Consider the following 16,511-nt stretch of genomic DNA (forward strand, 5'->3'; position numbering starts at 1 on the left):
TTTAAAAAGATCCAATCGTTTCTGAAGGGCCTTCTCGGCTGCCCTGGGTGTTCTGCATTCCCCGGTTAGTGAAAAGTCCGGCACTGGTTCGATCCTGACCAGCCTGGGTTCAGGTGTCCTTTAAAACAAATGGTTCCAGCTGGGAGCTTTACTCTGTATCTAACCCGTGCTGTACCTGCCCTGGGAGTGTTTGATGGGACAGTGTAGAGGGAGCTTTACTCTGTATCTAACCCTGTACCTGCCCTGGGAGTGTTTGATGGGACAGTGTAGAGGGAGCTTTACTCTGTATCTCACCCGTGCTGTACCTGCCCTGGGAGTGTTTGATGGGACAGTGTAGAGGGAGCTTTACTCTGTATCTAACCCTGTACCTGCCCTGGGAGTGTTTGATGGGACAGTGTAGAGGGAGCTTTACTCTGTATCTAACCCTGTACCTGCCCTGGGAGTGTTTGATGGGACAGTGTAGAGGGAGCTTTACTCTGTATCTCACCCGTGCTGTACCTGCCCTGGGAGTGTTTGATGGGACAGTGTAGAGCGAGCTTTACTCTGTATCTCACCCGTGCTGTACCTGCCCTGGGAGTGTTTGATGGGACAGTGTAGAGGGAGCTTTACTCTGTATCTAACCCTGTACCTGCCCTGGGAGTGTTTGATGGGACAGTGTAGAGGGAGCTTTACTCTGTATCTAACCCTGTACCTGCCCTGGGAGTGTTTGATGGGACAGTGTAGAGCGAGCTTTACTCTGTATCTCACCCGTGCTGTACCTGCCCTGGGAGTGTTTGATGGGACAGTGTAGAGGGAGCTTTACTCTGTATCTAACCTGTGCTGTACCTGCCCTGGGAGTGTTTGATGGGACAGTGTAGAGGGAGCTTTACTCTGTATCTAACCCTGTACCTGCCCTGGGAGTGTTTGATGGGACAGTGTAGAGGGAGCTTTACTCTGTATCTAACCCATGCTGTACCTGCCCTGGGAGTGTTTGACGGGACAGTGTAGAGGGAGCTTTACTCTGTATCTAACCCGTGCTGTACCTGCCCTGGGAGTGTTTGACGGGACAGTGTAGAGGGAGCTTTACTCTGTATCTAACCCGTGCTGTACCTGCCCTGGGAGTGTTTGATGGGACAGTGTAGAGGGAGCTTTACTCTGTATCTAACCCTGTACCTGCCCTGGGAGTGTTTGATGGGACAGTGTAGAGGGAGCTTTACTCTGTATCTAACCCTGTACCTGCCCTGGGAGTGTTTGACGGGACAGTGTAGAGGGAGCTTTACTCTGTATCTAACCCGTGCTGTACCTGCCCTGGGAGTGTTTGATGGGACAGTGTAGAGGGAGCTTTACTCTGTATCTAACCCTGTACCTGCCCTGGGAGTGTTTGACGGGACAGTGTAGAGGGAGCTTTACTCTGTATCTAACCCTGTACCTGCCCTGGGAGTGTTTGATGGGACAGTGTAGAGGGAGCTTTACTCTGTATCTAACCCTGTACCTGCCCTGGGAGTGTTTGATGGGACAGTGTAGAGGGAGCTTTACTCTGTATCTAACCCTATACCTGCCCTGGGAGTGTTTGACGGGACAGTGTAGAGGGAGCTTTACTCTGTATCTAACCCTGTACCTGCCCTGGGAGTGATTGATGGGACAGTGCAGAGGGAGCTTTACTCTGTATCTAACCCTGTACCTGCCCTGGGAGTGTTTGATGGGACAGTGTAGAGGGAGCTTTACTCTGTATCTAACCCTGTACCTGCCCTGGGAGTGTTTGATGGGACAGTGTAGAGGGAGCTTTACTCTGTATCTAACCCTGTACCTGCCCTGGGAGTGTTTGATGGGACAGTGTAGAGGGAGCTTTACTCTGTATCTAACCCTGTACCTGCCCTGGGAGTGTTTGATGGGACAGTGTAGAGGGAGCTTTACTCTGTATCTAACCCGTGCTGTACCTGCCCTGGGAGTGTTTGATGGGACAGTGTAGAGGGAGCTTTACTCTGTATCTAACCCTGTACCTGCCCTGGGAGTGTTTGATGGGACAGTGTAGAGGGAGCTTTACTCTGTATCTAACCCTGTACCTGCCCTGGGAGTGTTTGATGGGACAGTGTAGAGGGAGCTTTACTCTGTGTCTGACCCTGAAATGGAAAATACTCCATCCCTCACCCAAATGAGCAGAAAATTGACTGCAGTAAGTTGACTGTTCGAAGGATGTGTTCCGAGTGTTGATCAGATTGCCTCTTTGTTACAGAATAAACCTGTCTCTGCTCTAAATGTATCTGAGGTTGAACGGCTGGGTGTGCTGGTGTGCGAGTTCACCGGCCGCGACGTCTCGGACCTGGCGGCCACCGTATTCAACGCCTCGATTCAACAGTTCCGCAAGTGTAGACAATTCCACGCCGCGGCAGGGAACAGCCTGAGGGCCGAGCTCCTGCGCTCCTTGGGGTGAGAGCGGTTTAACGGGTGTCTGTGTCGAACGCCGCCATCGCCGGGCGGTTGGTAATCGCGGTGGGGCGGAAACCTGTCTCGGGCGCTGTCTCTCCGGGCGCCCGTTATTGGCCCTGCCTGATATTCCCTTTCATCGCAGTCAACGGAATTGGATATCGGGCCAGGCCTGTAACGGGCGGTCGGTCCGATCTGTGCCATCGTCTGCTGTGGGACTGAGTCGGGCAGTCCAGGAAGGGCCCGTTTACCGTCCCCGGTCTGTGTTTAGCCAGCTGATCCCGTCCAGGACAGAGGTTGGGGGCCACAATCGGCTTTAGCGCCTTGTAAGGGTAAAAATCAGACACAGTTCCTGCTCCTATTGCTATCCAGTGACCCCCCCCCCCCCGACCCCATCACCACCCTCTCGTGAACAAGCTCTTGTGCATTTCAGCAGGATTGGGGTGCGACGCTTCCTACAGTCAAATAGCCTGCTGATACGGTCTCGGCTCATACATGAAGAACCGCCACTTGGACAGGGTAACGGCAATGGATGTCCCTCTCTCTCTCCCTCTCTCTGTCCCAATCCTACACCGATCGCCTGGTGTTGGGGTAATGGATGTCCCTCTCTCTCTCTCTCTCCTGGTCCTACACAGATCACCAGGTGTTGGGGTAATGGATGTCCCTCTCTCTCTCTCTCCTGGTCCTACACAGATCACCAGGTGTTGGGGTAATGGATGTCCCTCTCTCTCTCTCTCTCTCTCTCCTGGTCCTACACCGATCACCAGGTGTTGGGGTAATGGATGTCCCTCTCTCTCTCTCCTGGTCCTACATCGATTACCAGGTGTTGGGGTAATGGATGTCCCTCTCTCTCTCTCTCTCTCCTGGTCCTACCCCGATCGCCTGGTGTTGGGGTAATGGATGTCCCTCTCTCTCTCTCTCTCCTGGTCCTACACAGATCGCCTGGTGTTGGGGTAATGGATGTCCCTCTCTCTCTCCTGGTCCTACACAGATCACCTGGTGTTGGGGTAATAGATGTTTCTCTCTCTCTCCTGGTCCTACACAGATCACCAGGTGTTGGGGTAATGGATGTTTCTCTCTCTCTCTCTCTCTCTCCTGGTCCTACACAGATCACCAGGTGTTGGGGTAATGGATGTTTCTCTCTCTCTCTCTCTCTCTCCTGGTCCTACACCGATCACCAGGTGTTGGGGTAATGGATGTTTCTCTCTCTCTCTCTCTCTCTCCTGGTCCTACACAGATCACCAGGTGTTGGGGTAATGGATGTTTCTCTCTCTCTCTCTCTCTCTCCTGGTCCTACACAGATCGCCTGGTGTTGGGGTAATGGATGTCCCTCTCTCTCTCTCTCTCCTGGTCCTACATCGATTACCTGGTGTTGGGGTAATGGATGTCCCTCTCTCTCTCTCTCTCTCTCCTGGTCCTACACAGATCACCTGGTGTTGGGGTAATGGATGTCCCTCTCTCCCTCTCTCTCCTGGTCCTACACAGATCACCTGGTGTTGGGGTAATGGATGTCCCTCTCTCTCTCTCTCTCTCTCCTGGTCCTACACAGATCGCCTGGTGTTGGGGTAATGGATGTCCCTCTCTCTCTCTCTCTCTCTCCTGGTCCTACACAGATCACCAGGTGTTGGGGTAATGGATGTTTCTCTCTCTCTCTCTCCTGGTCCTACACAGATCACCAGGTGTTGGGGTAATGGATGTTTCTCTCTCTCTCTCTCTCTCTCCTGGTCCTACACAGATCACCAGGTGTTGGGGTAATGGATGTTTCTCTCCCTCTCTCTCTCTCTCCTGGTCCTACACAGATCGCCTGGTGTTGGGGTAATGGATGTCCCTCTCTCTCTCTCTCTCCTGGTCCTACATCGATTACCTGGTGTTGGGGTAATGGATGTCCCTCTCTCTCTCTCTCCTGGTCCTACCCCGATCACCTGGTGTTGGGGTAATGGATGTCCCTCTCTCTCTCTCTCCTGGTCCTACACAGATCACCAGGTGTTGGGGTAATGGATGTTTCTCTCTCTCTCTCTCTCTCTCCTGGTCCTACACCGATCACCAGGTGTTGGGGTAATGGATGTCCCTCTCTCTCTCTCTCTCTCTCCTGGTCCTACACAGATCACCAGGTGTTGGGGTAATGGATGTTTCTCTCTCTCTCTCTCCTGGTCCTACACAGATCACCAGGTGTTGGGGTAATGGATGTTTCTCTCTCTCTCTCTCTCTCTCCTGGTCCTACACAGATCACCAGGTGTTGGGGTAATGGATGTTTCTCTCCCTCTCTCTCTCTCTCCTGGTCCTACACAGATCGCCTGGTGTTGGGGTAATGGATGTCCCTCTCTCTCTCTCTCTCCTGGTCCTACATCGATTACCTGGTGTTGGGGTAATGGATGTCCCTCTCTCTCTCTCTCCTGGTCCTACCCCGATCACCTGGTGTTGGGCTGATGTTTCTTTTCTGTTTCCTCTGCAGAAATATCTCTGAATGGACGGCGGATACAGTGACCTCTCTTGGATCAATGATAACATTACTGGGAGGGGAAATCTTGCTTCAGCTCCCCGACACGGTGAGTCAAAACCAGGTCTATGGAGATTAAAATTAGTGCTCTCAACACCCTGGGCTGGGGAAGAGGGGAAAGAAAATCAGTCGAGGACCCCACTCATCACCGTTATCCAGAGGGAATGTTTGCGAATCAGGTGGATCATCCTTGATTACGATGACCCCCACAGTCAAATAGCCTACCCACCAGTCGCGGCCTTGGGCTCATGCACAACGGATTGGTCATTTGGGTAAGTGTGGCCACAAGTGAGTGCCCGCCTCTCATGGCTGTTTGCGGGATCTTGCTGTGTGCAAAATATCTGCCACACCTCCCTACATAAACAACAGTCACTGCACTTCCAAGTCATTCATTGTGCATGAAGGGACGTAAATGCGATGTTTGGCGGCCTGGTCTCGGCCCCGTCTGGCCTATCCAGACATCCGCTCTCAAGACCCCCGCGGGGCTGTTTGAAGAGCAGCGGAGAACCTTCTCCCGGGGTCCTGAGGCCAGCACTGCTCCCTCCGCCAATCACCGCCCAAAAACAGATCGGCTGGCTGGCCGTCCGCCTGCTTTTCCCTTTGCGGGATCTTGCTCTGCGCAAGTTGGCTGCTGCGTTTGCCTGAATAATAAGCGACCGCGCTACTAAAGTAATCTGTTGGGTTGGGGGTATTTCCCGAGGATGTGATGAGGTGGTGGATAAATGCGAGGGTCTCTCTCTCTCTCTTACACGGTTAGGGCGAAGGATCGGGGGGGGGGGGTCACAGTTTGTGTTTAATTTGGCCAATATTTATCCCTCAACCAACATCACTAAAAATCAGATGATCTGGTCATTTATCTCATTGCTGTTTGTGGGATCTTGCTGTGCGTGAATTGGCTGCCACGTTTCCCACATTACAACAGTGACTACACTTCAAAAAAAATATTTCATTGGCTGTAAAGCGCTTTGGGACGTCCTGCGGTGGTGAAAGGCGCGACAGAAATGCAAGTTCTTTCTCCCGTTGGTTTGACACTGTGGTGTGTGTGTTTCCAGACTAGTGTAAAAGACGCCCTACTGCAACTCACTGCCTCACAATCGTCGCCAAGCTCCGCCCTCTCACCGGAATTCGACACGACTCTCGATCTCACTGCCGTCCACGCCAAAATCTTCAACATACTTGTGCGAGCCGCAGCGAAGCCTGACTCAAGCAAAGCCCAGGCAGGTAATGTCCGCTCTCCTCAACTAGACGGAGAAAGCGAGGGAGGAAAAGGGAGAGACGCAAGAGAGAGAACGGGAGAGAGAATGATACAAAGAGAGAGAGAGAGAGAGGAGTGAGGGACGGAGACAAAGAGAACGGGAGAGAGAAAGACACAGAGAGAGAGAGAGAGGAGTGAGGGACGGAGACAGAGAGAATGGGGGAGAGAATGATACAAAGAGAGAGAGAGAACGGGAGAAAGAATGATACAAAGAGAGAGAGAGAGGAGTGAGGGACGGAGACAGAGAGAACGGGAGAGAGAATGACACAAAGAGAGAGAGAGAACGGGAGAGAGAATGATACAAAGAGAGAGAGAGAGGAGTGAGGGACGGAGACAGAGAGAACGGGAGAGAGAATGACACAAAGAGAGAGAGAGAGAGAGGAGTGAGGGACGGAGACAGAGAGAACGGGAGAGAGAATGACACAAAGAGAGAGAGAGGAGTGAGGGACAGAGACAGAGAGAATGGGAGAATGATACAAAGAGAGAGAGAGAGAGAGAGGAGTGAGGGATGGAGACAGAGAGAACGGGAGAGAGAAAGATACAGAGAGAGAGAGAGAGAGAGGAGTGAGGGACGGAGACAGAGAACGGGAGAGAGAATGACACAAAGAGAGAGAGAACAGGTGAGAGAATGACACAAAGAGAGACAGAGAGAGGAGTGAGAGAGACAGAGAGAACGGGAGAGAGAATGATACAAAGAGAGAGAGAGAGAGAGGAGTGAGGGACGGAGACAGAGAGAACGGGAGAGAGAATGACACAAAGAGAGAGAGAACAGGTGAGAGAATGACACAAAGAGAGACAGAGAGAGGAGTGAGAGAGACAGAGAGAACGGGAGAGAGAATGACACAGAGAGAGAGAGAGGAGTGAGAGAGAGAGGAGTGAGGGATAGATGGTCAGACTGGGAGAGAGGAAGAGATAGCCATAGAGAATGGGAGATATAGTAGAGGGAGCTTTAATCTAACCTGTGCCATACTTGGGTTGAGAGAGTGACAGAGAGGAGGTAGAGAGAGAGAGAGAGAGAGCGAGCGAGGGAGAGAGAGAGAGAGAGAGAGAGAGAGACAGACAGACAGACAGACAGAGAGAGAGACAGAGAGAGAGAGAGGAGTAGTTGTCTTATAGACATGGTGACAGTGCGGTCAGTGGGCCTGAACTTGAGGGAATGGGTCAGTCGATGCAGAGGCTCAGCTATTGTTCACCTAATATTAAGAACTGTGCTGTCTGTGAATCGTTGTCGCGGGCGACAATTAACCATCGCCTCTATTTGCCAATTTAAGTATCTTCGTGCAGTGTGGCTCCCACGAGTGAGCAGATCCGGGAGCTGGGAGAGGCCAACTCAGAGTGGGCGGGGGAGCAGCTCGCCTGTATGTCGGCGCAGACCTTCGAGGACACGGTCGAAGAGCTGGCATCGGTCAGCGGCTTCTCGAAGGAGCAGCACACGGCTCTAAAGGACAAGGCAGTGGAGGTAAAACACAACGTGCGAGGTTTAAACAGGCGCTGGGGGGGGTGGTGAGATTAACTCCAGGGCTGGGCGGGAGTGAAAATGACTAGATCATCTGTTTTTATCATCTGTTTCCTCGCTCTCTGTCTCTCATATGTCAACCTCATATGTTGGTTGAGGGATAAATTTTACATCCACCTGAGAGGGGCAGACTTGGTTTAACGTCTCATCTGAAAGACGGCACCTCCAACAGTGCAGCGCTCCCTCAGTACTGACCCTCCGACAGTGCAGCGCTCCCTCAGTACTGACCCTCCGACAGTGCAGCGCTCCCTCAGTACTGACCCTCCGACAGTGCAGCGTTCCCTCAGTACTGACCCTCCGACAGTGCAGCGCTCCCTCAGTACTGACCCTCCGACAGTGCAGCGTTCCCTCAGTACTGACCCTCCGACAGTGCAGCGCTCCCTCAGTACTGACCCTCCGACAGTGCAGCGCTCCCTCAGTACTGACCCTCCGACAGTGCAGCGTTCCCTCAGTACTGACCCTCCGACAGTGCAGCGTTCCCTCAGTACTGACCCTCCGACAGTGCAGCGCTCCCTCAGTACTGACCCTCCGACAGTGCAGCGTTCCCTCAGTACTGCACTGGGAGCGTCAGCCTGGATTTTGTGCTCAAGTCTCCGGAGTGGGGCTCGAACCCACGATCTTCTGACTCCGAGGCGAGAGTGGGACCCACTGAGCCAAGGCAGTGTAAGGATTCAGAGGCACAGGTAAGCGATGCCCAGTGCCAGGTTTATTATAAGGGCCTCCTTTGTGTGTCGTAGGCCTGGGGACCCGTTTCCAACTTCACCGGGGAGGACATTGCGATCCTGAAGTGCATCGTCACCACGCTGTCCGTGAGTGAGCTGCAGCAGCTCGAGCTGAGCTCCATCGATACCCTAGCAGGCATCTCGGCCTGTCCAGCCTGGACCCAGGAGCAGGTAACGACTGGCAACTCGGTCCCTCAAGGATTTAGTCGAACAGCAAGGTGCATTTATACAGCAGCTTCAACATAGTAAAACGTCCCAAGGCGCTTCACGGACACAATTTAACACCGAGCCAAACCAGGAGATATTAGGACAGGTGACCAAAAGCTTGGTCAAAGAGGGAGGTTTTAAGGAGCGTCTTAAAGGAGGAGAGAGAGGCGGAGAGGTTTAGGGAGGGAATTCCAGAGCTTAGGGCCCAGGCAGCTGAAGGCACGGCCGCCAATGGTGGGGTGAAGGAAATCGGGGATGGGCAAGAGGCCAGAATTGGAGGAGCGCAGAGATCTCGGAGGGTCGTAGGGCTGGAAGAGGTTACAGAGATAGGGAGGGGGCGAGGGCCATGGAGGGATTTGAACACGAGGATGAGAATTTTTAAATCGAGGGGTTGCCGGACCGGGAGCCATCGTAGGTCAGCGAGCACGGGGTGCGGAGGTGAATGGGACTTGGTGCGAGTTAGGATAGTCGAGTTTTGGATGAGCTGAAGTTTACAGAGCGTGGAAGGTGGGATGGGGAAATCAGCCAGGGTTCCTGCTCCTGATCACTGTCCAGTGACCCCTGGGTTAGAGAGAGGGGAAATCAGCCGGAGTTCCTGCTCCCGATCACTGTCCAGTGACCCCTGGGTTAGAGAGAGGGGGAAATCAGCCGGAGTTCCTGCTCCTGATCACTGTCCAGTGACCCCTGGGTTAGAGAGAGGGGAAATCAGCCAGGGTTCCTGCTCCCGATCACTGTCCAGTGACCCCTGGGTTAGAGAGAGGGGGAAATCAGCCGGAGTTCCTGCTCCTGATCACTGTCCAGTGACCCCTGGGTTAGAGAGAGGGGAAATCAGCCAGGGTTCCTGCTCCTGATCACTGTCCAGTGACCCCTGGGTTAGAGAGAGGAGGAAATCAGCCAGGGTTCCTGCTCCTGATCACTGTCCAGTGACCCCTGGGTTAGAGAGAGGGGGAAATCAGCCAGGGTTCCTGCTCCTGATCACTGTCCAGTGACCCCTGGGTTAGAGAGAGAGGGGGAAATCAGCCAGGGTTCCTGCTCCTGATCGCTGTCCAGTGACCCCTGGGTTAGAGAGAGGGGGAAATCAGCCAGGGTTCCTGCTCCTGATCACTTTCCAGAGACCCCTGGCTTAGAGAGAGAGGAAATCAGCCAGGGTTCCTACTCCTGATCACTGTCCAGAGACCCCCGCTGGAAATCGCATGTGCGTTTGGAAGTTGGGTAAGGACTCTGCCACGATGCACAGTACAGTCAAATAGCCGGAGGCACTCACCGAATGGCCACTCGGGTGGGGTACGAGTGGCCACCTGAGGTGAAGCCAAGAGCGTTCGGGAGAGGAGGGGAGAGTGTTGGAGTTTGTGGAGGGGGGGGGCACGCGGAGAGGCGTACTAGTAGCAGTGCGAGCCCTCCCTCGGTACTGATTCCCTTACCTCTCGGACCCGCAGCAGAGTGCCGTGTTGGGACGATTCCTGAAGCTCAGCGGGACGACAGCCGCTGCCCTGGGACCCGTGGACCTCAGCGGGCTTGGGAATTTCGTCTGCGGAATGAACGCCTCCCTCGTCTCCCAGCTGAGGGGGGAAGCGATCAGGTGAGGGGGGCCTCGTCTCACTCCGGTCGGGGCGGCCTGTGCCTTTGGGGCGGGGGACAGAGTGCAAGCCGGTTCCGCTGTTCTCCGAGAGATGCTGATCCTGTTTTAACCGTGTCGTTATTCCTGGGAGGGAGCAAGGGAGGTTAGATTCGAGGTCCTGGGAAAGGAGGTGTTAAGAGCAGGAGATTGGTGCGGTGAGTCTCGATATGAAGACAGTGAAGATCTAAAAAGAATAATCTCCAATTCCCTCGTCCCACACACTCTGTCCCCCCCTCCCTCCATCGTCAGTGTTGAAATCCACGATCATTACACCAACTCCTTTCCGTCTCATCATTTCCCGAGGCATCAAAACTTTGACCTCCTCACCCGCCCCCCGAGATCTCCCATCCTCCTCCAGTCTACAGGCTTTTAAAATCCAGGCTTCTTTCCATCTCCTGATTTACCTTGTTTTCCACTCCTACTCTTTTCACCCTTCCTGCCGCCCTGCTCTCTGGGCCTCAGCACCTGTGTTTCTCAATTAAATAAACTATTTCGAGGGTTGGGAGTGGCACTAAAACCAACTGGGTGGGAGACAGGTAACCAGGGCATTGACGGGACAGTGTAGAGGGAGCTTTACTCTGTATCTAACCCTGTACCTGCCCTGGGAGTGTTTGATGGGACAGTGTAGAGGGAGCTTTACTCTGTATCTCACCCTGTACCTGCCCTGGGAGTGTTTGATGGGACAGTGTAGAGGGAGCTTTACTCTGTATCTAACCCTGTACCTGCCCTGGGAGTGTTTGATGGGACAGTGTAGAGGGAGCTTTACTCTGTATCTAACCCGTGCTGTACCTGCCCTGGGAGTGTTTGATGGGACAGTGTCGAGGGAGCTTTACTCTGTATCTAACCCTGTACCTGCCCTGGGAGTGTTTGATGGGACAGTGTCGAGGGAGCTTTACTCTGTATCTAACCCTGTACCTGCCCTGGGAGTGTTTGATGGGACAGTGTAGAGGGAGCTTTACTCTGTATCTAACCCTGTACCTGCCCTGGGAGTGTTTGATGGGACAGTGTAGAGGGAGCTTTACTCTGTATCTAACCCTGTACCTGCCCTGGGAGTGTTTGATGGGACAGTGTAGAGGGAGCTTTACTGTCTAACCTTAACCCGGATTAACATGGGAACTCTTTCGTCCTTGTATGACAGATTGGCAGCTGCGAGCCTGGGGAGGCTGACCTGTCCTGCTGCGATCTTGGACAAACTGAAGGAAAAAGTTGCCGTGGTCTTTGGGCCTGTAAAGGAGTGGTCAGCAGCTCAGCTGTCGGAGCTCGGGACCGTGGCTGGTAAGATCGGGAGTCGCCATGGAGGCTGTGATTAAAAAAAATCCCCCCAGTCACAGACTCCCTCCGTCAAGTCCCTCTGGAGGGCTTAAGAGCGGGGAAATTTTCCATCACCGTCGAGCTTTGCTCTGAGTCAGAGGGTCGAGGGTTCGAGCCCCACTCCAGGGACTTGAGCCCCATAATCCAGGCCGACACTCCCAGTGCCAGTACTGAGGGGGAGCTGCACTGTCGGAGGTGCCGTCTGCCCCTCTCAGGTGGATGTGAAAGATCCCACGGCCACTATCGGAAGAAAAACAGGGGGAGTTCTCCCCGGTGTCCGGAAAAAAAATTATCCCTTAGCCAACATCTTTTAAAAAAAAACATGATCTGGTCATTACCTCATTGCTGTGTGTGGGATCTTGCTGTGCGCAAATCGGCTACGGCGTTTCCTACATTACAACAGAGACTACACTTCAAAAAAAAAAGTACTTCATTGGCTGTAAAGCGCCTTGGGACGTCCTGTCTTTCGGACGGGACGTTAAACCGAGCCTGAAGTGAAAGGCAGTGTCCAAGCCAATGCACCTCGACGTGTCCCACTGTATAAAAATAACCTGCTGTCGTTCTCCACCCTTCCCCACCCCGTGTAGCCGGATCCAGCACTGACGATCTGAAGAGCCTGGATCCCCAAATGATGCCCTTTCTCAGCACCACGGCTGTCGGCCTCATCCCGCCCCACAGATTCCGGGTGAGTATTCCCAGAACCTATTTCCTCAGGGAGACAGAGTGCTGTTTGTGGCGGATCTGGGGGGGTCGGAGGGTGGGGTCAGACCTTCTTTCGGTTCATGACCGTAGCCGAACGGTGCATCAGCGGGCGGGCCCATGGGAACCTCCGCTCCCCGGGCGGGTGGGGCAGATCAGGAACATCCCTGGTTCTGTCCCCGCTTGTCGCCGGGCGAGCTGATCTCGGCCCGGAGGAGATACAATGAGCCTTAGCGCCCCTGGGCTGGGGGGGGGGCTAAATAATCGGCCAGGATGTGGCCCCCCCCCCCCCCCGACTATTCCTGATCACCATTCAATGCTGTAAAATACGCGAGTGTGTGCGTGCGTGTCGACTTTGGTTAAGGGCAGGATCGGACTCGGCTGCCACACCCACCCACCCCACGGTCGAACACCCTCGCTGCCCGGCGGAGGTGGCCGCCGGGCGAGGGCGGACCGGTGAGCGTCGGCGCCCGCGGGGGGCGGGGGGGGGAGAACCTCGGATGCAAAGACGGGCACTGACGAGCGGTTGCGTTCCGCCCAGGCGCTCTCCGTCTCCCAGCTGAACAGCCTCGGACCGGCGAATGCTGCGGCTGTGACCGAGGAACAGATGAAGGGGGCCAGCGAGGAGCAGAGGGCGGCCGTGTCGGAGGCGCTGGGCATCCCCTACCATCGAGTGGCCTCGAGCATCAAGACCCCGACTGGCGGAGGTAGGGAACTGAACCAAGTACACGAAGTTTAACAAAGGGACGTGGGCAGGAGGAGGTTCCTGAAGGAGCTTTCCTCCCTCAAACTGGATTCACCGAGACCATCTGCTGACGGGTCCCTCATCAAAAACGTTCCACCGTCTGTTTTATTTTCTGAATTTGGCTGGAATGGAACCGTCTCTCCAAACGCCTGAACGTTTAGACCACGCTTGGGGGTACGTGCGAGGTCTCCGTATTACAAAAAAAGGGGTATCGAGGCCCTGGAGAAGGTGCAAAGAAAGATTTACAAGGAGGATACCAGAACGGAGAGGTTATAACCATCAGGAAAGGCCGAACAGGCTGGGGCTCTTTTCTCTAGAAAAGAGATGACTGAGAGGGTGACCTGATCGAGGTCTTTAAAATTATGAAGAGGTTCGATAGGGTAGACATAGAGAAGATGATTCCACTTGTGGGGGGAGACCAAAACTAGGGGTCATAAATATAAGAGAGTCACTAATAAATCCAATCGGGAATTCAGGAGAAACTTCTTTACCCAGAGAGTGGTGAGAATGTGGAACTCGCTCCCACATAAGAACATGAGAAATAGGAGTAGGCCATTCGGCCCCTCGAGCCTGCTGCACCATTCAATCAGATCATGGCTGATCTTCGACCTCAACTCCACTTTCCCGCCCTATCCCCATATCCCTCGATTCCCCCAGTAATATCCATCGATCTCAGCCTTGAATATACTCAATGACTGAGCATCCACAGCCCTCTGGGGTAGAGAATTCCAAAGATTCACAACCCTCTGAGTGAAGAAATTCCTCCTCATCTCAGTCCTAAATGGCCGACCTCTTATCCTGAGACTATGCCCCCTGGTTCTAGACTCTCCAGCCAGGGGAAACATCCTCTCAGTATCTACCCTGTCAAGCCCCCTCAGAATCTTATATGTTTCAATGAGATCACCTCTCGTTCTTCTAAACTCCAGAGAGTATCGGCCCATTCTACTCAACCTCTCCTCATAGGACAACCCTCTCATCCCAGGAATTAATCTAGTGAACCTTTGTTGCACCCCCTCTAAGGCAAGTATATCCTTCCTTAGATAAGGAGACCAAAACTGTACACAGTACCACATGGAGTGGTTGAGGCGAATAGCATAGATGCATTTAAGGGGAAGCTAGATAAACACATGAGGGAGAAAGGAATAGAAGGATATGGTGATAGGGTGAGATGAAGAAGGGAGGGAGGAGGCTCGTGTGGAGCAGAAACACCAGTATGGACCAGTTGGGCCGAATGGCCTGTTTCTGTGCTGTAAATTCTATGTAATCGGTGCTGAATTCCGAACAGGGATGGAGCGAAAAGTTGGATAACCTGCCTCTCTCCCTTTCATTTTCCAGCTGCGTCCCCCGTCCAAAGCCTGAGCTTCCTCGGACTCTCTCTCCTGACTCAGTGTCTCCCCGCGGTCCTGCTGGCCGTTCAATGAGCCGTCGCCTGCCTGAAGATGAAAGCACAGGTCCTGCCGTAACCCGCTCCCCGTGCCGCTGCTGCTGCAGCCCTTAAAGCTGCCGCATCGTGAGGGGCCGACTCAGCGCTGGCTGCTCCTGCGGCATTGCTGCCGGACTCCGTGACCTAGTGGTTGTGTGTAAAGAAATACTTAGTGAAAGTAGAGGAATTTTAAATATAAGTATATAATTATTATGCTGCTTATTAATGAAACTATTCATTCAAATCCTGGAATCACTGTTAACCGACCCCAATGCGAATCTGTTGTCTCTGCTCCTGTACCATACAAGAATTATCCGATCCCTTCTTCGCCCCGGTCGCTACCTTTTAATTAAACCGTCTACCTTTCATCGTCCATGCGAGGGTGTTTGTGATTATTTCCCTTGCGTTCGAGAAGGGATGCCCCCTTTTGTGTCGCTACACGCTGAACTGCTGCCCCGTTTCTTCCAGATTTGGACCCTCCCCCCGGTTTTAAAAAGGACCGTCTCCCCCGCTGAACGGGCTGACGCTCGCTGGGGTCCAGTCTGGTCCTCCCCCACCCCCCCCCGATCACCACCGTTACCTCACCCATTCCTCCTGGGGCTTCTACACACCGGAGCACCGAACACCACGCATGGAACATGGGCGATTCTGCTCGAGGCCTTGGTTCGGTCGCAGTTGGGAGTCCGACAGTCTAATTGAATGGCGGAACAGGCTCGAGGGGCCGAATGGCCTCATGTTCCTATGATATTTTTGGACAACCTGTATTCAGAACGATACCGGGGCTTGGAGGGTTAAATTATGAGGACAGGTTGCATTAACTTGTGTTCCCTTGAGTTTAGATGGTTGAGGTGTGATCTGATCAAGGTGTCTAAAATTTTTAAAGGATTCGTTAGGGTAGATACAGAGAAACGATTCCCTCTGGTGGGGGAAATCAAGAACAAGGGGGCACAATCTTAAAATCTGAGCTAGGCTGTTTAGGAGTGAAATCAGGAAACATTTCTTTCATACAGAAATCTGGAATTCTCTCCCCAAAACGCTGTGGTTGCTGGGAGTCAATTTGAGCTTTCAAGTCGGAGATCGATAGATTTTGCTTATCATAGAATCATTGAAAGGTTACAGCGTGGAAGGAAGCCATTCGGCCCGTCGAGTCCATGCCGACTCTATGCAAGAGTAATCCAGCTAGTCCCACTCCCCCACCCTTTCCCCGTAGTCCTGCAAATTTTTTCCTTTTAAGTATTTATCCAGTTCCCTTTTGAAGGCCATGATTGAATCTGCCTCCACCCACCCTAACAGTGCATTCCAGATCCTAACCACTCGCTGTGTAAAAAAGTTTTTCCTCATGTCACCTTTGGTTCTTTTGCCAATCACCTTAAATCTATGTCCTCTGGTTCTTGACCCTTCCGCCAATGGGAACAGTTTCTCTCTATCTACTCTGTCTGGACCCTTCATGATTTTGAACACCTCTATCAAATCTCCTCTCAACCATCTCTGTTCCAAGGAGAACAACCCCAGCTTCTCCAGTCTATTCATGTAACTAAAGTCACTCATCCCTGGAATCATTCTAGCAAATCTCTTCTGCACCCTCTCTAAGGCCTTCACATCTTTCCTAAAGTGCGGTGCACAGAACTGGACACAATACTCCATTTGTGGCCGAACCAGTGTTTTATAAAGGTTCACCATGACTTCCTTGCCTTTGTACTCTATGCCTCTATTTATAAAGACCAGGATCCTGTATGCTTTTTTAACTGCTTTCTCAACCTGCCCTGCCACCTTCAATGATTTGTGCACATATACCCCCAGATCGCTCTGAACCTGTACCCCTTTTAGAATTGTGCCCTTTAGTTTATATTGCCTCTCCTCATTCTTCCTACCGAAATGAATCACTTCGAATTTTTCTGTGTTAAATTTCACCTGCCACATGTCCGCCCATTCCACCAGCCTGTCTATATCCTCTTGAAGTCTATCACAATCCTCCTCACTGTTTACTACATTTCCAAGTTTTGTGTCATCCGTTATGTAAGGATATCAAGGGATATGGAGCAAAGACGGGTAAATGGAGTTAGGATACGGATAAGCCGTGATCTAATCGAAAATTGGAACAGGCTCGAGGGGCTG

General features: G+C 52.9%; 1 protein-coding gene across 1 annotated transcript in view; it reads left to right on the top strand.

Moving 5' to 3' along the window:
• The window catches only part of LOC137306738 (otoancorin-like), a 45,108-nt gene extending 30,339 nt beyond the window's left edge, over positions 1 to 14,769 (top strand). The window contains exons 17-26 of the mRNA XM_067976105.1: positions 2,213 to 2,406; positions 4,856 to 4,949; positions 5,953 to 6,121; positions 7,427 to 7,614; positions 8,409 to 8,564; positions 10,037 to 10,179; positions 11,357 to 11,493; positions 12,117 to 12,214; positions 12,770 to 12,935; positions 14,309 to 14,769. Coding sequence (XP_067832206.1) covers positions 2,213 to 2,406; positions 4,856 to 4,949; positions 5,953 to 6,121; positions 7,427 to 7,614; positions 8,409 to 8,564; positions 10,037 to 10,179; positions 11,357 to 11,493; positions 12,117 to 12,214; positions 12,770 to 12,935; positions 14,309 to 14,394 — 1,431 coding nt within the window. The 3' untranslated portion in view covers positions 14,395 to 14,769. The remainder of the gene's footprint in view (positions 1 to 2,212; positions 2,407 to 4,855; positions 4,950 to 5,952; positions 6,122 to 7,426; positions 7,615 to 8,408; positions 8,565 to 10,036; positions 10,180 to 11,356; positions 11,494 to 12,116; positions 12,215 to 12,769; positions 12,936 to 14,308) is intronic.
• Positions 14,770 to 16,511: the final 1,742 nt, after the last annotated feature.

The sequence above is a fragment of the Heptranchias perlo genome, chromosome 44 (assembly GCF_035084215.1).
Source record: "Heptranchias perlo isolate sHepPer1 chromosome 44, sHepPer1.hap1, whole genome shotgun sequence".
In the NCBI taxonomy this organism is placed as follows: Eukaryota; Metazoa; Chordata; class Chondrichthyes; order Hexanchiformes; family Hexanchidae; genus Heptranchias; species Heptranchias perlo.